The sequence below is a fragment of the Pseudochaenichthys georgianus genome, chromosome 3 (assembly GCF_902827115.2).
Source record: "Pseudochaenichthys georgianus chromosome 3, fPseGeo1.2, whole genome shotgun sequence".
Classification (NCBI taxonomy): Eukaryota; Metazoa; Chordata; class Actinopteri; order Perciformes; family Channichthyidae; genus Pseudochaenichthys; species Pseudochaenichthys georgianus.
In genome coordinates, this window is record NC_047505.1 from 9,986,176 (window position 1) to 10,009,852 (window position 23,677).

The following is a 23,677-nucleotide window of genomic DNA, read 5'->3' on the forward strand; positions in this document are numbered from 1 at the left end:
TTTAGTATTCCATAACTTAATAACAGAGATGGTCAAACTAAAGTGGTAGAGACATGGCAGAAATCCTACAATGAAGCGGGACATTAAACTGTTCACCCGTGAGAGGGCGATCAAGAAAAGAAAGCGAGCGGCCCTGTTGAGGGAGTTTACAGATGAAAAGACAGAAAGACAGAAGCTCAATAACAAGTAGGCTATATTTAGGTGTTTTTTTGTAAATAACCGACGGTATCAAGAGGAAGTAAAGTCCCCTGGGTTTTCGCCTATACTCTAACTGCCATGATGAGACAACTCAAAATCAAGTTTCCAAAATCCGACACTGAGGTGGTCTTAACGCACTGGCAGATGACAGCGCTGACAAAGTATGTTTCCTGCAGCGAGACGCAACAATACTAATTGTGGGCTTATCATGTTGATTCGGCCACAACAGAAAAGAGAAAAACAAACTCTCGCTCTCTCCAGAGGGGCAGGTCAGCCAAAAATGCCAAACGGGCCGTTGCCCGGGCAACATTAGCCCGTACAGTACCTGTGCACGTCCCTGGATGTAACCTGATTCCATCACCCAAACTAGCACCAGAGGGATGAGGCCACATAAACAGCAATATGTCACGTTTCTCCATCCAAAAACATGAAACACATTTTACACTTAGATGAAGTTCACTAGTTAACGTACATTCAGGAGCAGGTCCAAGTCTCAAAGACACCTCCGATCGGCTGCTAAACTACCAATCCTTACTTACCCGGTCAACTCATCCGGCCTCACAGATCTCATGACTAGGGCTGGGCGATTTTTTCGGTTTTCACGATTAATTTACATTTTTACTTTCCTACGGTTTGTGAAATGGCTGAACTGAATAATCGCGATTTTAAAACATTTCTAGACTCCGCAGATTTGTTTTGCTTTAAGGGACTCCGTAGTAGCTTACTCTCTCACTTTCCAGAACGCGCACAAAACTCAGCCACATTGCCTGTGACTACCCGATCTGCAACTCTGCCCGATCTGCTGTTGTTATGCTGTGTTCGTTGTTCGTTGTTGAGCATAACAGAGGACTCAGACATTGTACATTACATATATAACTAAACACACCTTTTCTCCTCCTTATCTCTTTCATGACTTTTCATTTAATATGGCTTTGAACACTGTAATCAATACTCAAGACAGGAAAAACTTCACGGCTGGTTTCATTTCTGGTAGTTCCGGATGTTGTCTCATGCTACCCACGTCTGTAAACAAACGTATTCAAATAAACTGTACCTTCATTTAATATTCAGCAATAATAATATCTCGACGTCTATACAGTAGTTGTAGTGTTGGAATCAGTAGGTTTTGGTGTGCAACACTCCGTGTCATATCGCTACTAAATTCACCTCTTTAGTAAATGGTATATTAGCCACATGCTAAATGCTAACCGGAGATGAAGGATTTTCAGAATAAAAGCTTAACAACTGCGCACGAGAACTTCTGGTTTTTCAGTATAAAACAGCATTTAAACTGACGGTATGTTTAAGGTACTTTATGCCATCAAAAACATTGATTTTAATTTATAACACTGTGCGCATGTGCAGAGCTGCAGATCGGGTAGTCACATACAGTAGCCTACTACAATCACATTCACCGCTTGACCGACAGACGTACCATAAAAATGTCCACGAACACAGATGAAGAACTCATTCCTAAAAAAGGTGCTACTTCAGTTGTATGGAAGTGGTTCGGGTACAAGCGGTCATACATAGAACAAACAACTGTTCTGTGTAAGGTCTGTAGAAAGACAACTTCCTAGAAAGTTAAAGGGATGTTATTTTGTTTGAGGGTATTTTTTTATTATTCATTTCATTATCATTAGTTATCATTTGTTGTATTTCATTTTACAAGTTTTTTCAGGGATGGCCTACAAGAGATTTTTTTTTCAGTTTGATTTAAAAAAAATCTTTGCACATTAATGACAGCCAAGTGCTGTTTTTATTTTTATTTTTTTATTCTTGAACAACTGATTTGTTCACATAGGCCTAGACAACTTGGTAATCTCATTTATTTTTATTGTGTTATTAAAGAAAATATGTATTGAAATTTTGCCTTGGTCTGGTTTGTTTAGAAAAAAACAGAAAAAATCGAGGTTTAAATCGAAAATTGTCCATTAGTTAGAAAAAAAAAAATCGAGATTTTATTTTTAGGCCAAATCGCCCAGCCCTACTCATGACCCATCCTCTCCTTTTCCCTTCTATTCATTCAATCCCCTTCATACCCCATCCCTTCATTTATCTAGCCCTCCCTCCCTACACCCTCCTTCAATCCCTTTAACAATCCCTACATCCCTTCATCTATTCATCCCTATCTCCCTACGATCCTTCATCCTTCCATACAACCCTTCAACCCTCCCTACAACTCTATTCAACCATTCATCGGCCCAATTCCAAACCACACCCTACCCATTCTGTGAACTCCGTCTGTAGTCACACTCACAGCTTAACGAGGCTCCCTTCTTCCAGGTGGAGGGTGTGAAAACAGCAGCAAGCTTTGGAACAAACTCCCCTCGCTCCAGCAGAAACAGGAAATACCGTAATTAAAAAAAAATGACTTCAAATCAGCAATTTAATAATACAAAATTAAACTAAATTAAGCAATGCTTTATACAGTTTCTTTTTTGCAAACCTCTTTTTGTGTTAAAATTGGATGTTTATAAGCTGCTTGGTTTTTGCAACAGTTCCTGTAAATAAAACGTTATAATTTAATTGACATGTTAACAAGTAAACACTACACGGAGATATGACCGTAAGTAAATACAAAGAGGTAAAAACATGAGGTTACATGAAGTCTGTATAACGATATTGAATGTCTATCTTGTTTTACGCAGTTTTCCAGTAGCCTAAATGTTTGCAGGAACTGTTTGTACACAGGGTGTTTCCTGACGGACACACATAGTGTTGAGTCGGTCAGGTAGGGCAGCAGCAGGGGAAGTCAGGACCGATGCAGACTCTCTGTTGGAGGGCTTGATAACCCACTCCCCCTCCACACTTGTTGGATTGGAACAGCACTTAATGTGGCGGACCCTCCACGCGAACGGAGGGGTAGGGTGTAGGGGGCGAATCGGGCCTCCATTACATCAATTCATCCATTCGTCATTCCCTACATCCCTTCATCCCTAATCCCTCACTCTCTCTCATCCCTCACTCCCTACATCCCTTCATCCCTCCCTTCCTACAACCCTTTAACCATTCATTCCTTCTTCCGGTCTCCCCTTATGTCTTATCTTTTAAAACCTGTTAAGCCCGAAGGTCCCCGCCGACGGGGACCCTGATTTTTTTTATACACACTCACACAAATATTTTTTATATTTTTTTAAGAATCTTTTTTTTTATTTAAATTAAAAAAAAAAAAAAAGTTTTAATGGAATGAATACCTATAGTGATTATTCAATGTAATACAATGATTTTTATAGTCTGGTATCTGAAAAAGGTCAAATGGCACTGATGGAACCAAATGTGCCCAAATGTGCCCAAAGCTTATTCCGCCTGGACTTTATTTTCATAAACCTCTCTAAAAAGATCAAATGTCACTTGTTTTGCCTCAATCTTGATACAGGGTACTTATTATATGTTATAATTTGGATTCCTAAAGCTTTTAGGCTACTAACCCATCATTCAAGGTTGGTCTTCACTATAAGTAATGGGTTTTCTTTAGGCGGAGACAGGAATTTACATTTTTTTGCTATGTTCCATCTGAATTTACTCTGACACAGAAACATCTATATTTATTCTGACACTTCTACATCCAACTCACAGATGTAACCTTGTTTTGATAACAAAAATTATTCATATAAACCTTTTAGAAGTGAAGTTACAGTCATTTGTTCTGGGAATGTCATTTTCGAGCCTGAAACCTGAAAAACAGGCTCGGGGTTTAACAGGTTAATATTGCGCATACTTTTGTCTCATTCTAGTTACCGTCTGGGGGGCTTCTATTCAGACCGGGCAGAAACACGCCTGTGACAGAACCCCCACCCTGAGTTTCCCCTCCTCCAGGACTTTAGTTTGTCCTCCAGTCCGGCCTGACAGACGATATCCCTCATCCTATACAAGGGACTTTCATTTTATGAAAATACATATGACACTTCTGTCACTGCCTCTCATGCATAGCATTTACATCTTTTGAAAATGTGCCGATAACATTGTATTTTGTTTCTGTTCCTCCTCCACCAATATATACCAACAATTCATTCTGCACCAGGATGTCATTATTCCAGCTGTCTCTCGTGTGTGTGATTCCTGTTCATTTGCGAGAAAAAATATAATGACATCGTTTGCCAGAGAAGATAAAATTAGTTTGACTTGCGGGGAAAACATCATCTACAAATGCACCTCATCGGCTGGTTGCTCGAAAATTCAAAAGTATAAACAGTTTGGAGACCTGCCTCTTGGGTGAATTTTGAAGCCAACTAAGTGGCTCCTTAAAAACAAACAGCAGCTGAAAGATAGATGTGATGCTCTATGAAGGAACTCAGAGGATGTGGCAATACTGCAAAAGTAAAAGCTGACATTAAAGAGTAAAAAGGTATTAGCCTTTACACGGTTCCATCAGTATAAATACATTTGGAAAGGAAATGATCGGGACAAATAGCAAACATTGTCCCTGGAAGTGTACATTGTGTGTGGCAAGAGCAGCCTCAGCTGCCTTCCTGCATCACAGAAGTTCAAGTTGACCCAGCCACACCCCCAACCCAGTTACAGTTACAGGTCAAATACTGGTTACCTGTCTAAATGCAACAAGCAGTGGAACTGTTGTTCGAGTCAAGTGTAACACCCTAAAACTAGAGCCACTGACGAGTAATCGATGAACAGAAGATTGTAAAGTCATTGTAAACTCTTTCCATGAAATATGTCAGAAAATCACTATTTTCTGACATTGTATAGATCAAATGATTAACCTATAACAATTCACATTTTATAGAGCAAACAATATATCAATATAAAATGTCACAGATTAATCGAGAATGAAAACAATCATGAGGGGCAGCCCTGGATAAAATGTTTGTTCATCTGTCCACAGTCCAAAGATGTATTTGGTGCATTAACACAAGCGAAGAATAAAGTTGTAAATACAATTTAAAAATATACATTTTTAAACATATGCAAAAGAACATAACAAAACATGAAACATTTCCAGAATATAAGAAATGCACATTATCCCGCTTATTACATGGCCACATTCTCAACAAAGTAATGTCATGACTCCCAATATTAATTGAAATGCTTTTATGGATTTAGAAAATGATTTTATTTATTTAAAAAATAGTTGTATGTATTGATTTAAATTGACATGCATCCGCTGAGAAAAATAGTCCGTTGTTACCGTTTGAACTAACGTAGCAACGGCAGGAACTGCTTCGATAGCGTTTTTGAGGAGCTTTCTGATTACAGATTTGAAAACATCGCTGCTTGCTTTAAAAGTAGCACAATTCATGATGTCAAACCTTGGAAAGTATCTAGATATCCCTGCCCTAATGCCAAAGTAACTGCACACTGAATATGTGTCGCCGTTTGATGTCTATGTCTGGACCGCTGCGTAAAAAGGAGGGTTTCTGCCCCGTTACTTCGCCGCTGTTTTTCTTGTCCCAGTTCCAAAAGCAAACTGCATGCAGTTTGCTTTTCAGCCCAACTGTATACAGTTAAATCGACCAGACTTCTTTCTGAAGATGTGAGCGTCCTTAACAACGGTTAATAAGTCCTTGACAGCGGTCTGTCTGTTCGGTATTAACAACGTGTCACGTGTTCTGAATTGACCAATCAGAATCGAGTATTCAACTAAGCCATGTAATAATATCATTTAACTGTGCTCATGTATGTGCTTTTGTGTCTATTTTAAATGTATTGGTCTGTCTTAATGTGTTTTTAATTGTGCATATGTGCTTTCGTATGTTCTGTAATTGTGTGCATGTGTTTCTGTCCGTGTCCATATGTGTTCTTGTATGTCTTCATGTATTGCCACAAACCTGGCAGGGACGGCATAGGAAAATTATCTTTTGTAGTTACGTTTGGCACATTTACATGATGGACTCAAGTTATCATGTTAATTCATATGTATTGTCCCTTTTTAATAACAAAAATATATAGATATGCAGAAGTGTGTGTAATATATATACATTATGCTCTAGTCTCCAGTGTCAAAGCCAATTAGCCCTGTGTTGCATCCCTTCACACATGCATGTATTAATTTGCATCCGGCTGCGTGTTGACTGTCTGTCTCTGCTCCTGCTTTATCCGCAGGTGATAATTAACCTGTTGGTGCGGTTCCCCCCCGCTCCCACCCTGACATCCCAGCATCTGTTGCTGCTGGCAGCGGCAAGGCAGCAGACACAACAACACCGCCATCATTTATCCAAGCACATGAATCATCATCATCACCGCTGATGAATGTCACTCAATGTAACCTCTATTGTAAACAGCAGGCACTCCGACACTGCTTAGCCTGAACTCTCCTGGACTGCAGGACCCGAGCTGGGGAGAGAGAGGACGCCTGAATACTGATGCTGGTAGCTGATGTAAGCGCCAGGGGAGTGACTCTGTGTTGAAAAGAGGTGTAACTATAGGGGTTAGAAGTTTTTACAATGGTCTTCACCATATACACTTCCAGGCAACGTAATGAGGGATCAATTACCAAGATAGGGACAGTGGTGTAAAGTCTCCACATTTACTCAAGTACTACTCAAACACCATTTTAAGAGACTTATTTTACTTCAGTATTTCAATTTCTTTCTACTTTGTACCTCTACCGCACTACAATTCAGAGGTAAATAATGTACTTTTACTCTGCTACATGTATTTAATACCTTTAGTTACTTTACAGATCTGGATGAATGATGTGAAATATAATCAAGTGTTAAATCAGACTTTAGTTCCACCTGGAGTAAATTCACAAGCTACCCTGCAGTCTACAAAGTCATTCAAACTATCTGCACCTTTACCAGCTTTGATGATCAATAATTATAATCAAAACATATCATATTATTCTGGGCCAACCAGCTGCATGAAGACTTTTACATTTGGTACTTTTAGTATATTTTGATGCCAATACTTTTGAACTTTTACTTGTGTAACATTTTGATTGCAGGACTTTACTTGTAACAGAGTATTCCTACACTCAGGTACTTCTACTTTTACTTAAAAGATCTGAGTACTTTTTCCACCTCTGGGAAACATAAGAAACTATGTAAGGAAATGTTCAGATACTATGTCTCCCACACATTGTATGGCTGAAAAATGATTCTTCTCTCAATTGACTAAACCATCAGTAAACGGTGCTTATTGTGGGGTTAATTGCAGCCAAACAAATCCTCATACCACGATGGAAACCCCCACATACACACTATATGTATCAAACAATGCAAATCTTCCTTTCATTACATAGCCTACTAAACTCAGGACTGTGGGCAAGGGACTCCCTGCCCTTTTTGCTGTATTTACATGTCTATATTTTGTACCTGTATGTTTAACTTGTGAAAATGACTGGAACATTTGGTAAAAAGTTGGTCTGAGGTGATTTCATTTGTGAGTCAACATTTATTGTAGTAAGTTATTTTTCAGAATAATTTGTACACATCATATTATTAATAAATCAGCAATTTAAAAAGTAGTGGGGACCTGTGGCATTTTCCAGAGCAGGGTGATTTCTGGTTAGATGTAGTCCAGAGTTAAATGGCATATAATCGTTACTTTTCAGAAGCCACTTGAGGTGAGTAGGGTTTCGACACACATTTACAAAAACAACTCACCATTTCGTATAATAAAAAAAAGACATTAATTAACAAATAAACTCAGGTGGAAACAATGTTAAGATCCAAATGTGAGGTGAACTCATAAGGTCATCTACTGTGGAATATAATGCGCCATATAATAATATAGACTGAGAGCTGTGGCTTTTCCGCCTTTAACCCGAACAGACAATTCCCTCTGTCCAGTTAAAGACTCGGCGGCCCCAACCACTGCAGGTGCAGAGTGACGTCATAACGTCCAGCCACAAACAGTTGAAGCTCATTATCAATACATGATTAAAAAAATAGCTTAACAGCTCTAATTAATGTAAAACAAATATTGTAGTACTTTAACTATAAATATGGGATATTCACAATTTAAACATCCAACAACTCCTGCTGCTAAATAGTAGTGATGTTTCAAATGTAAAATCTCAAGTGTTAATGTTTTTACATTCTAAAGACTTCTTTTTAAGAACTTTATTAGCAAATCTCCATGTTAGGAGGTGCTTTTTCATGATATAATATATCACAATTGTTCATATCTGTCAATTAAGGCATTTGAACCCTTAGATGACACAGTTTTAAGAGTGTTGACTTAACATGTATTGAGTTGAGCTCAGCCCTATGGTATCTAGGGAATTCCCTCTAAGGCCCATTGGAACCGTAAGCAAGGTTCTAGAAAGGAAAGTCCATTTTGTATTACATCCCAATAGACCTGATGTGAATCCAGTTTAGGCTCTTTGTCAAGTAATACGTTTCATATATTTGCGTATTTACGCACACAATACTGTCTATAGTGACGAATTCAAACAAATGATATATGAATAAAATAATGTTCTGCTCATTGCTCAAACACCGTATCTTACTTTTTCTCTCTCTCACACACAGCGGATCGCTCTCTCTCTCTCTCTCTCTCTCTCTCTCTCTCTCTCTCTCTCTCTCTCTCTCTCTCTCTCTCTCTCTCTCTCTCTCTCTCTCTCACACACACACGCACGCACACACGCGTGTCCGCTCACCTCTCTTGTCTTGCACTTTGACGCTGATCTCCACCAGAGGCTCCGTCTCTCGGTCCAGTTTCCGTGATATCACTATATCCCCGCCGTCCCGGCTCACGCTCACCGGTGAGCTCTCCGCGTCGGGCTCCACCAGCTCAAACGTTGCGGTCTGAAACCTCACCGGGTTCAGGTTCATCACCACTGACCCGATCCCTGCGTCCTCGGACACGTTGATTAAAACGGGGCTGTCTGACTCCAGCACTGACCTGGACCTTCGCGCTGGCACTTTTATTTGCGACCCCCCCTGCTGGGTGTTCAGAGAGGGCGCCACGGGCCATTGGCGTGGATGGATCTCCACATCTTTACCCTGGCTCGTGCGAGGTGGCCACCCGCGATCCCGAGCAAACACTTTAAACTTAATCGGTTCATCCAGACCGAGGATGGAGTCCACCAGGAGGATGTCTCCGGTTTTGGGCACCGCATAGAAACTCCCGTTCCTGGGCAAGGCGAAGTAGATGAGCTCCGCGTTCTTACCGCTGTCCCCGTCCCGCGCGGTCACCGTGTAGATCGCCGTGCGGAGTGCAGTGGCATCATCCAGGCTCAGCTTCACATCATTCCCAGTGAAAGTAGGCTGGTGGTCGTTGGTGTCCAGGACGTCCACCTTGATGGACGCCACCTCAGTGACAACCGGGGACTGCTCTTCCACTTCCCGGGAGAGTCCCGCGCATTGACCGCAACACAACCCGAGACTCAGCGCGTACTCACCCCGCTCCTCCCGATCCAGAACCGCAGAAGTCTTGAGTAAAATATGCCCCCGTGTATTGTGCGCAAAGACCCGGAAATTCACGCTCCCGTCTCCCAGGAGTTTAAAGTGCGCCGCGAATTCCCCGGTACCACACAGCCGCTCCGAGTTGAGCCGCTTCAACGGGACACTCAGTCCGTTGACCCGCGAGCCCGGAGACGAGTTCTCAAACACATGGCCGTGGAAGAAAGGCACCTGGTCCACGGTCCTGTTCCCGTGAGCGCACGAAACCAAAAAAGGTAGAAATGCGACCCAAATCATGACTGGATATCTCACTGGCTCCACTGCACTAAAGCGCTCGTGCCACGCCGAAATCCATGGGTGATCCTTGGGGATAATTCTCCTCCTTGCTTTAAATATTCAAAACTTCCATTCAATTGAAACGCGGATATGTGTTGACACCATACTTCATGTCGACAGATAACTTTGTCTCTGTGTGTGCGTCCTCCTCTCCTGCTCCTCGCTGTCTCACGAGCAGCGCTGTGTGTCTCTGCGCGTCCCAGAAAGAAAAAAAAATCCTTCTTAGCAGCTCGAGTGCGCGCCTACGGCCGTTCCCTTCCTCGCTCTCTTTTTTCGTGCGCTCTTTCCGACACACTTAATCCGTCTTGCTTCCGAGTTGCTGCACACTGCGCGTAGCCATGCACCGGCTCGCTGTAGAGATGGATCAGCCCTGTTGTTAAAGCGAGTCTGTGCCACTCAGAATGCACGGGTGGGACGTGGTTCATCGCACAGAACCGGCTGCTTTACGCATGCATTGCCAGAGCATCCAGACGCAATGCATCTGAGAGAGTGATGCAGTGGGAGCAGATTCTCTTTTCGGGAATCAACTTCTCAGCTGCGAGTTCTCACTTGCATTGCCAACAACGTGCACGTGTGCGCGTGTGTGTGTGTGTGTGTGTGTGTGTGTGTGTGTGTGTGTGTGTGTGTGTGTGTGTGTGTGTGTGTGTGTGTGTGTGTGTGTGTGTGTGTGTGTGTGTGTGTGTGTGTGTGTGTGCGTGTGTGTGTGTGTCAGGGGGAATCCTCGGGGAAACATCCCGACCTCTCTTCTCCCACTGATCAATGCCCAGTCTTGCACGTCCAGATCCATCACTCCTCTTTCCAATAACGCGTCAGTCCATTGGATTAAAATAATGTAAACATCGATCAGTTTAAAACGCCTCCAGGGGGGGCAAAGAGAAAATAAAGGATGGAGGACTCTAAGAGCTGTCTTTGTGTCACAGGAGAAGTGCCTTATTTAAACGTGTTCATCACACACTAGCTTTTTGTTGGAGCGTTGTGTCTCAAGGGGGGCCCAGGCAAAATGAACAAGAGTTCCACATTCAATATAACAGATATTCACACACTTATCCCCCACATGAACATATCATTCAAATGGAGGAGCCTCTTCTCACCCCTGCTACATCTCCAAAGCATGCTGCACGATCATTATCCCATCCAGCAGCAGTCTCCTTCTTCTCTTTGTGTGTGTGCTGTTTGAACTCCTACTCACTAAAGCACTGCAACCTGTGCAGTTTTGAAAAAGTTTCAAATCAGCAGTGTTTGAAACTTTCAAGCCACCAAAACTGTGTTCATACACTTTCGTAAAATAATAGTTTGCGATTGTGTGGGACTGGATTGATATCGCCGATTAGCATAACATTTAAAAATCAGAATGTAACAAGAGGTGGTTGATAACGCCACCTACCCTTAAATGGTTTGGCAGGCTGTGTCCATGTGTAAAAGGGGTGTTATAACAATGTAATTACAGTGTTTGTATTTATATAACAGCATGGTGTGGCTGCAAGCTGCACACTAAAACATTAACTTATCTAAATTAATCTACAAGCTGTAGCCTTGGCTGAACTTGAGATATTTTCCCACTTGAAGCACAAAAGCTGCATTCATTTCATTCGTTTAAGGCATGTTTGCGTTCTGTTCTGGAAATGAGTGACCTCTCTTCTCTTACTCATAGCCAACAGGCAAACATTTTTACCTTATGTAATGATTCCCGATAACATGTGTTGCCGAATAATAATTAAAACAAATTGTATTCACAGCAAATAAAGTCAGATATTAAAGTGTTTAATTACTGATTTGTTTTGATGCAATGCCTGATACATACATTATGGGGGGAAAACTGCAATTATATTATGTAGAAGTCTTCAGGGGAAGTACAACTTATATTCAATATTACCTCATTTTAATACAAATACATGAACATTGGGGAGCAATGAATGACTTGTTATGGGATTATCAGGATACAAAAAAAGATAATTATATTCCCTTACTGTAACGTGAACAAATATGTAATCAGAATACTTACACACTTCTTTAAAAATGGGGATTACTACCATAATTAAAATGTTACAAAAAAAGCTAAAAGAGTGTTTGTTTGTAAAGGATCAGATGTTATCTCTTCTCTGTGAGCTGTACTGTTCTGTAGGATAATACTTTAAGTGTGCATCTATACGCCTGAATCTGCTTTATGGTTTTCACTTTCTTTGGTTCATGTATTCGGTTTTTTATTCAGTAGGTGAACCTGTATGTTCATAGTGGTTGTGAGCTCAACTATGTGCATTCAAATCAACGTGTTCCCTTCAGAAGGAGTTTCTATTTCCCACCCGAGTTATTTTCCTGAAACAGATCATTAAATAGAAATGACATAGGGTTTTTTTCATTTCGATTTGGATCTCATTGATGTTTACAGGTAGTTTTTTTATTTATCATATAAAGAAGCAAATTCTTCATGAATATGATTTTTTGACTTGATGTTCTTTGGATCTTTATAATATCTTATCTGCATAATAGATGTGTATAAAAGAGCTTGGTTCTGTGCCTTTATACCCTGAGTTGAAGTTTATTGTATTGTGCACAACAGCTTTGAAACATATTGTGTTATTTTGTAAGGATTTGTCCGTAGCCACATTCATAATTTCAGTTGGTATTTCTCTAATATAACATCTGTCATATGAAGCGCATCGTCATAAACACATCCTCAAATCCAAAACAAGCCGAGGGAAAGAGAGAGCGACGGACAGAGATAGATCTGGTCAGCTGTTAAGCCTGACTGTAGAGTAATATTCCCCACTGGCAGCGACAATGGCCCAGTGAGCACAGACTGAATCATCCGTCCTCTCATGTCTCTGTGTCTATGTGTGTTGGATTTAAAATAAAACCCAATATGCAAAGAATCCCCGATAACTGTTGGCTTATTCATATTGCCGTGTTGAGCCTGTCAGTATTACTGGACGGCTTTTGAGCTCATCACGTCTCTGCTGAAGTGACATATTTCAGTCTGCTAGCCAATGGACATTTTGAAGAAAGTGATATCATCTGACACACACTTGATATTGAACTGGACATGTTGTCGAGTATTCTCTGTGCTGAAATGCCATTGGGCAAAATAATAGGATTGCAGTGCCTCTTTGCTTTAGCACACTGAAGGAGGTCTGGCAGGGAGAGCAATGTTCAGAGGGTTCAAACACAGGGTTTAAGTGTGTGTTATTGAGTCTATCAAGAAAAATAATATATGTCACAAATAAGAGCAGCACAAAAGAAAACCAAACGGCAGCCTCCATGTTGAAATAAAATCTCATTAAGAAGTTTGTTCCAACCGTTGTTTTTTATGACACTTCTGAAACTCCCAAGATAACCAAAATTAGGAAAATATCTGTCACACGATAAAAAACTAAAAAACATAACGTTGTACTAACCATATCATCATATACGGCATTATATTTCAGAGTTGTATGTCAGCAGCAACAATCAAAACAATGGTGAGTCCAGGAAGAAAATATGGCTGGCCTCTTTCAAAATTATAAATGAAACTGCAGTGAAACATTGTCCATCAACTTTGACTCTAACATTACATGTGACGCTTTTATCCAAAGCGACTTCAATACTGTGGACAATCCCCACAGAAGCAATTTGGGGTGAAGTGTCTTGCTGACTGCAGTGGGGTTTGAACCTGTGCTCCCCTGATCCGAACACCAACGCACTAGTCCACAGGCACATAAGCCAGCATTATTGATGATAACACGTACGCCCTATGCTCTCCAGTAATAATACATCTCCACTACTTCTGCTTTCTTTGCCTTTTCACTGCCATGCAAGTCGTGGCTAAAATCTGCCCTGGAATACGGGAAGAAGTTGTGGTCAAACTGGTAATGTGATTCATTTGCGTTTTTATTTGTGTTAAGGTTTTGACACGCTAACATTGAAAGCCCTAGTTTTTAGTAAAGAAATATCTCCTTTAACCAGTAGTAGTGCTTCCATTACATTATCTAGTTGATGATTTTATCCAAAGCTTACATACACTGCAATGCTGTAGACATGCCAGGAGCAATTTGGGGTTAAGTATCTTGCCCCAGGACACTTCGGCATGTTGAGACACTCGTTACCCCCCTGAGCCAAAGCCGTCCTTAGTTATGAATCCAATTTGTCCAACCCTGATAAGAATTGATCTGGTGTAAGATCCTTTATAAGTTTTTCCGCAGAGTATCCAGATGCATTTTACCATCAAAGCCATCATTCTTTTTTTCCTTCTAATCATGATCGAGGGCCATCCAATATTGTCATATTACGATCCCTTGGCCGCCCTTGTCATAAAGTTTGGCCGCCTCCAACAGTGATTGACAACGTGAGAATGGTTGGCACTCAACCTGTCATTTTCCATTCATTATCCTGACAGCTGACAGACTTCGCTGAGGATCATTCAAATCCGTGCAGACTCACTAAATCTCAATAAAGTGGAACGTCAATCTGGCTCGGTCTCCACCAAGCAGTTCTCAAGTCTGGGGTTTGTCCCTCTAGAACAAGAACAAGCTGTTAGATTGACACAACACACACTCCCCTAGCTGCCATTGATTATTCCGCCCGCCCATTTTAACAACCTAACATTCTTTATTCTCTTTCTATCTTTGTCTGTCCTTTCTTTTTGCATTGTCTTTGCAAAACCAGATTTCAATTAATGGATTATCAGCTTTTGATCCTCAAAAAATCAAATGAAGCTTCAGCCTAAAGCTTGTCTGAGACACACACACACACACACACACACACACACACACACACACACACACACACACACACACACACACACACACACACACACACACACACTCACTCACTCACTCACTCACTCACTCACTCACTCACTCACTCACTCACTCACTCACTCACTCACTCACTCACTCACTCACTCACTCACTCACTCACTCACTCACTCACTCACTCACACACACACACACACATAGGGAGAACAGATATAGCATTTCTCTAGTGCTTGGCAGAGAAACGAGAGGAAGGTGTGAGTTCATTATCCAGACATACAATTTATCTCTCTCTCCCACCTGCAACAGGCTAGCTATCAGGGGAAATATCTTGATAGGACGATAAAGAAAACAGAGAGAGGGAATATGCTCAGTAGTGCTTTGGAGAGTCGCCAATTGGACGTTGCTGCAAACACAATCTGTAGATTCACTGGGCTGTAAATTGGCTGGGTATAATGTCAGTGTGTGTGCTGGTGTCTGTGTGTGGGTGTGTCAGAAGTGGATAGGGACATTCAGGAATGCTAGCCTGGAGCTTGGAGTATACGAACCAAACAAACAAACAAACAAACAAACTGACATACAAAGAAACACATATACAGTTTCTGAAACGTATCTTGGTCTTTGTCATAAGAGGCTTAAACATGCTTTTAATCTGATATGTAAGATTTTTTTAATGATACTCCAACTCTTTTTTTCTCTTGGGTTTCGTTAGATTACAACATCAATAAAAAGAAAACAGAAACTATACCTAACTTTAATTGTAGTTTTAAATTAAAGAGGCCCTTTAATGCTTTTGGCTTTTCCTTTCCTGTAGTGTGATCTATACGTTTCTGTGCATATAAATGGTCTGCAAAGTCCAAAATCCCAAACACACAACCCCCCCCCCCCCCCCCCTGCCTGAAACGCCTCCATTGGAATCCTTGTTTTACTTCTGCAACATAGTGACGTCAATGTGTAACAGTTGCACGTCTATTGGCTAGCGCCCCAACACCTTGTACACACAAAAAATACACCGGCTCTATTTAAATAAATTCAGGTAACAATTTGCGTTGATCTTTTTAAGTAGTTCCAACTGAATCGATTATTAAATTAATCCGAGTACCCATTTATAATCTGATTAACTCAATTAGTTCAGTACTACAAACATAATTTGCTTTCACCTTTAAAAACTAAATTAAATTGAACCAACGTACATTTTAATCGTAAAGATGGAGTGATATTAAGCTGCATTTTTTTTTGAGCTATTGTACATACTACATACTACTCAAAAATGTCCATGCAAATTATTACCTTAATTTGTTTGAGTATTAGAAACTCATTTCTTTGAGTCAAAAACGATATAGACATTTAAGTTCCACCTTTTAGCAGTTTATTTTTAAATGTTCTTTACACAATTACCTTTTTATAGCAAATGTTCTCAAATATGAAATAAAAGTAAATACAAAAATTGAAATAAAGGCATGAACCTGCTTCCAACGTTTTTAACATCTCTTTTGGGAGTTCAGGTTTAGTGCGTATATTAGCCCCATTAGCATCACACAGGCTCTTGACGCATCCGAGATTTGAAGGACTTCTGTTCCTTCAATCACTATTCTTGCATCCGCACCACTGGTCAAGACAGTCTTCAGCAACTCATTGCTAACTTCCACTTCACCACCGTGTTTTTTGTGCGATCAGATTTGAAAATTGAATTGTGTTTCAGGTACTGAAAACACAAGTTACAGTATGATTTAAGCATCTTCTTTACTTACTTAAGTTTTCCTTGAAGAGATCCTCCTTTTCACGAAGACACACCGCCAAGCAACGGATAGCAACCTTCTTTCCACCGAATCATCCTTAAGAGAACATTTTAATGTTGAGAAAGAATAACAAAAGGCTTGTTTGCAAAAACTGAACTTGCCGAGCATTGTCAGTTGCTGTTCATATTTATTTGAAATCAGTTTTCATCAAATGTAACGTTAATTCTAACAAGAAAATCAATCAATGTTTATTTATATAGCCCAATATCACAAATGTTACATTTATATCAGTATGACAATACGACACCCTCTGTCCTTAGACCCTCACATCGTACAAGGAAAAACTTCTGGAGAAAACCCACAGTTTAAAGGGAAAAATGGGAGAAACCTCAGGGAGAGCAACAGAGGAGGGATCCCTCACCCAGGACGGACAGACGTGCAATAGATGCCGTGTGTAAATTGAAAAGATAATACATTTACAAGATAGGTAGATCAACATAGGTTTGTAGTCTAGTAACAGTACTTCAAAAGTTACTAAGAAATGGTCGGATAAAGCAGGATTATGCGGTTCGACTAATAGTTGCTCAATTTCAATACCATAAGTCAGAACAAGGTCGAGAGTGTGATTATAGCAGTGGGTTGGTTTATTTACACTCTGACAGAAACCAACAGAATCTAATATAGAGTTAAATGCAACAGTAAGGCTATTTTTATCATCGTCAACATGAATATTAAAGTCACCTACGATAATTACTTTATCTGTTTTAAGAACCAAAGTTGATAAAAACTCAGAGAATTCTGATAAGAATTCTGAATAAGGACCTGGTGCACGATACACTGTAACAAATAAGATTGGCTGCAAAGTTTTCCAGGTCGGATGCGTAAGACTAAAAACGAGGCTTTCAAAGGAGGTATAATTTAATTTTGGTTTAGTATTGAAAAGTAAACGTGAGTCAAAGATGGCTGCAACTCCACCTCCTCGAGCAATATGAGTATTGATATGGCTGGGTGGAGTGGCCTCATTTATGCTGACATATTATTCATGTCTCAACCAAGTTTCAGTGAGACAGCATATATCAATATTATAATCTGATATTAAATCATTTACCAATATTTCTTTAGATGCTAGAGATCTTATGTTTAAGAGACCACATTTAATCTTCCTGTTTTGTTGCACTGTAGTAGTTGTTACATTTACTTGTATTAGATTATTATCTATGACACCTATTAGCTTTTACCTTAAATTGTCCTTGTGCAGACACACACACCGTTAATATTGGGTATTTTATTGGGTTCGGGATTCCTATGGATGACTGCCTAGGAGAGAGCGCAGAGAAGCGTGTAAGACTGCGACTCCGGGCCTACTGTACATACTGTATTACAACTAATGAACTTTGACTGCAACTGTGAACCACAGTGGCGTTTTCTCCTGGAGGCCAAGGGAAGCCAGGCTTCCCTTGTTTTTTCGGATTGTAGTTATAATTTTAATAAATACATAAAAACACTTCGTTTATTTTCGGAAATTCTTTGTTGTGTGTTGCTACCGGCCTGTCTCTCCCCCATTCTCATTTACCTCATTCACATCAACGCAACTCCGGTTCAAGCTCCGTGCTAGAGCTTTTCAGGTTCAGAACCAGTTCTTCGGTTTAGCTCTGGCTCTTTTCACACCGCCCATAGTCCGACTGGTAATGCGTCGTTGCGTCATCGTTTGCGTCATGACGTAAAGTGTACTCGTGTCAATAAAGGTTTTTTTAAAACACAACTGCTTCCGAGGTCGGTCTTATTTCTTAAGGTGGACTGAACCATGAGTGTGGACTAACGTTGTATCTTTCATTTAAATGAACTGTAACCTTCACCCAGGTATGTAACAGCTGTTCTCAAATGAACACGTGAAGTAAAGTTTAATATTTATAGTTTTATAATGAGTTATAATGAGAGGTGATCAACGTGAATGCTCAGGTTCCACCTTAACACGCAGACACGTTGCTTCACCATGAGCAGAAACCTTTATACAGTCTATGGCAGAAACACTGAAACTCTGAAACTCTTGTTAAGTTTCTCCATCGTTGTGAACAAACTGGATAAAACGCGGGCTTTTTGTTGTTGTTCAGGAGTTCTGTCTCTGCACCTGCCCCCGCCTCGACGTAAGCGTGATGTATGTGGTGCTTTTGCTCTGGCCGGACAATTTATTGGTGCTTGAAACAAAGAGTGAAACAGCGCCCCTCTAGATGTTATGGTGAAACAGTAGATTGCACTCTCTGTTGCGAGAGGAGGCCAGCCGAAATTGGCTTCCCTTGGAGAAAAAAATGGAGGGATTGACCAATCAGACAAGGCTCACGTCATGCCCCTGCCAACCTGTGATTAGTCAGGGCCATGCCAAGGGAAGCCAGAGGCGGCTGGCTTCCCTCACAATCCAATCAAATCGCATCAACTTAGTGTTGCAGTGACGCGTCCTAAAACCCGGAAGTAAGCTGCGCTCGGTTTCCCTCCACAAAAAAGCAATGGGATTTCTCCATAGAATTTTGGAAAATAGCTCGAAATAAGGTCAGTGGAAAACGAACCTGTTAGATAGATGCACGTTTTGTTCAGTCGGATAATATCCACATGTCTACCCTACTTTTATAATTTTTCAATCATAAATCTAATCGATAGAAGATAGATAGCGTCACTGCACCACTCTCACCGCCGTTAGAAAGTAGCAAGCAACTGAAGCAAGTGCAATTATGGAGGGTGGAGATTTGGAGTATTTAATCAAAAATAATTGTACTAAACTTCCGCTACAGCAGCAACAACAAATACAATCTGATGACAGGCTAATGCCCAAACTGGAGCTGCGTACAGCGAGGAAAAAAGGAGCGAATCGGACGTAAAACGTTAAAGGTCTCCTGATTTAGTTTGTGAATTAATGCTTATTAGAGTTTCGGCTGGAGAGTGCGTGCGGACCTGTCGGTTAGATAACAGGCGTGTGTAAGTCCTGCATCTGTATGATACAAATGTGTGTAAAATGATACCGGGTGCTGTAATCACTCATCTGGTTACGTTATTACATTGACCACCACACCCCCTGACCCAAAAGAAAGGACGTATTATTGGCTTCCCCTCATTTTCTCCCCACGCCACGTTACTGGTGAAACAATGGGTCCTTCTCACTTCGGTTAAATGGATTCCTTGCGTCCCTCACTTGCGTCGTTTCCCTGTGACTAGTCCCTACCACCAGGGAAGCATGGAGAGACGCAAGGAAACCACGAGAAGCAGGGAAATTAGTTTTAAGAGCAATCGGACGTCCTTTCCTCTGGAGCGTCACGTGAAGCGACGTCCGTTTGTGATGACGCTGCACAGCTGATCGTCGGACAGCAGCCAGCTATGTCCCCGTTATTTCCAAACACACCCCCACCTCTGTTAGTACACATTTACTGACACAAACATTTGAATCATCTGTTGTAGACACAAATAAAAAAAATAAAATAAGAACTAATTCTCAAAAAAGATAAATGAACAATAGTTGGATTAATATTGATTAGAGTGCACAAAATAAATAAAAATAATTCAGAGAAGAAAAATAGATATGTTATCTATCAAAACCCAGTTAGATTAACATTCATTGGATTGCACACTTTGTTTGTTTGTGTGGATATGTAGCAAATTCACATTTTAATGACTGCGGTTTGCTAGTCGAATTAAAAGCTAATCAGGTCAGTGATAAACTCAGCTGAAACCCATGAAGGTCATTTAGGAAGAAGGTACCAGGCCTATATACGTTTTGGATAGAAAGAGGTTCAACCTTAACAAACTCAAGATGTCACATGATAACATTGCACATTTTATTTTTGTCCATCATGCGCTCCTACAAGATCAGGAGCAGGCCAGGCGCCGTCGGGCAAGACTACAGCAACAGGCTATTTGTTTCATGGAGGTAAGCATCACTAGTCTGGTGCAGTATGAATGGTTTCACCAACAACAGCAATTTAATGTAAATAAATTAATTGTCGGAGTTTAGTAAAAGCTAGGTGCTGAAGGCAACAGGTATCTTTATTTTGCAGAAGGATGTCGATCCCATCCAAGCCATTTTAAACCCTCATGTGCCAGTCCTTGCGGTGTTCTTTGATGGCCAGAAGGACATCATGCAGGACTACAGACTGGGGCGCCAGTCTCTGGAGGCCCTGCTGAGGATCCTGCCATCAAAGAGCACACACGGCTGGTCACATGAGGTCAATATTTGAATGACAATTTATTGGTTGGCACACGGCTTGTCACACAGTGTGGTGTCCCGGGCCTTTGATATCCCCAAGTCCACCGTCTGCAGACTGGTGCACACTGGAGTAGAGAAGATAGCAGCCCTTCGCCAGGAGGTCATCAAACTGCCCCCCCCCTGGAGAACTGGAGGAGGTTGGCCAAGCATTTGCAAGGCTGGCCAACAGCCCAGTATTCTCCAGGTGTGTGGGGGCTATTGATGGCTGCCATGTCCGCATAAAGACCCCCCCAGGACCACAGGGCCAGGATTACCTCAACAGGAAGCTCTTCCCATCCAAACAATTGCAGGCAGTGTGTGATGGAAAGGGCTTCTTTCTCAACACCTTTGTTGGGTATCCTGGCTCAGTCCATGACACCAGAGTCTTGAAGAACAGCGCAATTTACAAAGAGGCTCTGTATCCTCCCTCAGGTGAGACCAAAGATTATTTTGAATACATCAAAATCCATCAATGACTGTTAGTATACTAAAGATGTGCTCTCTCTTTTTAGGATTCTTCCTTTTGGGTGATGGTGGCTACCCCTGCATAGAAGTACCCCTGCGAAACGTAACCATGGTTGACCATGGTCACCATGGTATTACATTGCCAACCATGGTAATACCATGGCTGACCACAAAATACCATGATGGTCACAGTACTATGGGGAAGAAACCATGGTCTACCATGGTCAGCCTACCATGGTTTCAATGTCAACTCCGGAAACCATGGTCCACCATGGTCAGCCTGCCATGGTCCACCATGGTCAGCCTGCCATGGTCACAGTACCATGGGGAAGAAACCATGGTCTACCATGGTCAACCATGGTCAGCCTACCATGGTCACAATGTCATCTCCAGAAACCATGGTCAACCATGGTTAGCCATTTGAATATTTGAACCATGGTCTCAAGAAACCATGGTCGACAATCATTCTAATGAGGCTCATGCAGGCACCGTCACCTGATGAATGTAGTCTTTACATTTTCACCAACGGTTTAATGAGCATTTAATGAGTGTGTGTGCAACTATAGAGTGACAGTGTACTGTAGATGAAATTAAGTGCAATTAACATGATCTATACAAATATTTTAAAATTAAATGATTGAAACTATTGAAAAGCTTGTATTAATTTATATTATTTCCAGTCTGGTGGACCATGGTTTATGTCCATGGTAGGGGTGTAACGGTTCACAGAAGTCACGGTTCGGTTCGTACCTCGGTTTGGAGGTCACGGTTCGGTACGGTTCAGTACAACAACAAACAAGCAAAAAAAAGTCCCAAATGCATAATTCCGGGTTTGTTGTTATTTATGTTTGAACAGTAGTGCAAGTTTCAGTTTAAAAATAAAGAACTCTGACATTTTGAATAATTAACTGTATTAAACAGTTAAAAACAAACCATACACAGTACACTCAGATGGCCATATTATCTATAATGGCTGATGTCAAACAAAAAGGTTTCATCAAGCTGTAAAACTAAAAATAATGTCTTGAAAATATTACATCATAAATAATAAGAAAGTGTTTCAAGAGCGCAAAGTCGTTTAAAAACATATGCCAAAAGCTTCCGTTATTTATTTTTGGTCTCTCGGCTTTCATGTCTATTGGCTTCTTAAAAACAGCGGGGATCAGCTGTTGAACAGCTGTTGTCTTTTGCCTGGCTCCGGTGATTGGCAAATCTGGGTGATGCATTCTGATATGATTTAGCATGTTTCGCGTGTGTTTCGATTAGCATACCGCACCGCTATCGAACAACGCCGACACACCGTCCTCGTCAGATCCACCACTCGCACACCTCATCGTTATTGTAGTCCACAGGGAACCCGAAATGTTCCCACACAGCTGATTTAAAAGAAGCAGGTGGGTTCTAGCTCCTGTGTGTTATCTGAACTCACCATACTAACTTTTCTTCTTCTTGTATTTTGTTCGTTTTGTTGTTGTGTTTCTTCTTGTTCTTCATTTGTTGTTTAAGGGTGGCTGGCAAACAGCTTTTAGGCGCAATACCGCCCCCTGGATTATATATAGTGTAGTGGATACTGCCCTGAATGACACTTTTTTCCCACTCATAAAAAAAAGGCGTATTTGCCGTGTGACTGCATGTGCCGAACCGTGACGTCCGAACCGTGACGGTACGGGACGAATATGGATACCGTGACACCCCTAGTCCATGGTAGACCATGGTTTATGACCATGGTTAAATGAACCATTGTAGACCATGGTCTACCATGGTCTACAATGTTTCATTTCGCAGGTGCACCTGTGGCCATCATCACACCATATAGAGAACCACTGCAAGGGAGGGTGCAGAGCCGCTTCAACCAGCATCATGCCAGGGCTCGCTCCATCATAGAGCGGGCCTTTGGCATGATGAAAACCAGGTGGAGATTGCTGTTCTTCAAAGTTCTGGAGGTCCGACACCTTTGTCCTCTCAGTCATCACCGCCTGTGCAGTAATGCACAACATCTGCCTCACAGCGGGGGACATCCTTGAGCCTGCAGAGGATGTTGGGGACATTGGAGTGGTTCCACCACGTCAGGTGAGGGGGGAACGAGGCGGACATGGCCAGCGAGACCGACTGGCAGGGCTGCTCTCTGCTCCACGTGTGCAACCAGTCGAACTGCAATAACATGATTATTTGTAAGACTTGGGGACACGAAGGCCGTGGGCACCACACTGTGAGGAAAGCTGTGTGCCTTCATTCGTTTATTGTGTTGTGACCACATGTATGTAATGTAACAAATAAATGAAAACTGTATGCAAATGGTACAATAAAAACGTTGCAAACACTTCAAAAGAAAATCATTTATTTAGAAATTGCTCAAATAAATCCACCAGCTTTGTGCTGTTAGCCTGAGTGGCCTGAAAACGCTCCTGCTCTCTTTGGGCCTCCTCTTTCAGGAAATCGAGGAGGGCCCCCCTACTTGCCTTGTTGTGGATGGCTCTTCATCCAGTGTAGTGGTGCTGCTACTTGTGCCAGGCTGCCCAGGATCCTCCTCTTCCTCAATTGCCTGGCCACAAGGACCGGCCCCAGCTCCACTGGATGAAGAGCCAATTCCACTGGGGGCCACGTCAGCCGAGTCCATCAGGACTGGAGGCTCCATGGAGGGCCGACTCCCGATGGCCTCATGCATCACGGAAAACC

At 41.5% G+C, this 23,677-nt stretch overlaps 1 protein-coding gene and 1 pseudogene across 1 annotated transcript in view; one reads left to right on the plus strand and one right to left on the minus strand.

Annotated features, from left to right (window-relative positions):
- Positions 1-9,982, minus strand: part of LOC117462450 (neural-cadherin-like) — a 575,403-nt gene extending 565,421 nt beyond the window's left edge. The window contains 1 exon segment of the mRNA XM_034104697.2: positions 8,762-9,982. Coding sequence (XP_033960588.1) covers positions 8,762-9,803 — 1,042 coding nt within the window. The 5' untranslated portion in view covers positions 9,804-9,982.
- A 9,267-nt stretch (positions 9,983-19,249) lies between these two features.
- LOC139433533 (uncharacterized) lies at positions 19,250-23,161 on the plus strand (annotated as a pseudogene).
- The last annotated feature ends 516 nt before the right edge of the window (positions 23,162-23,677 follow it).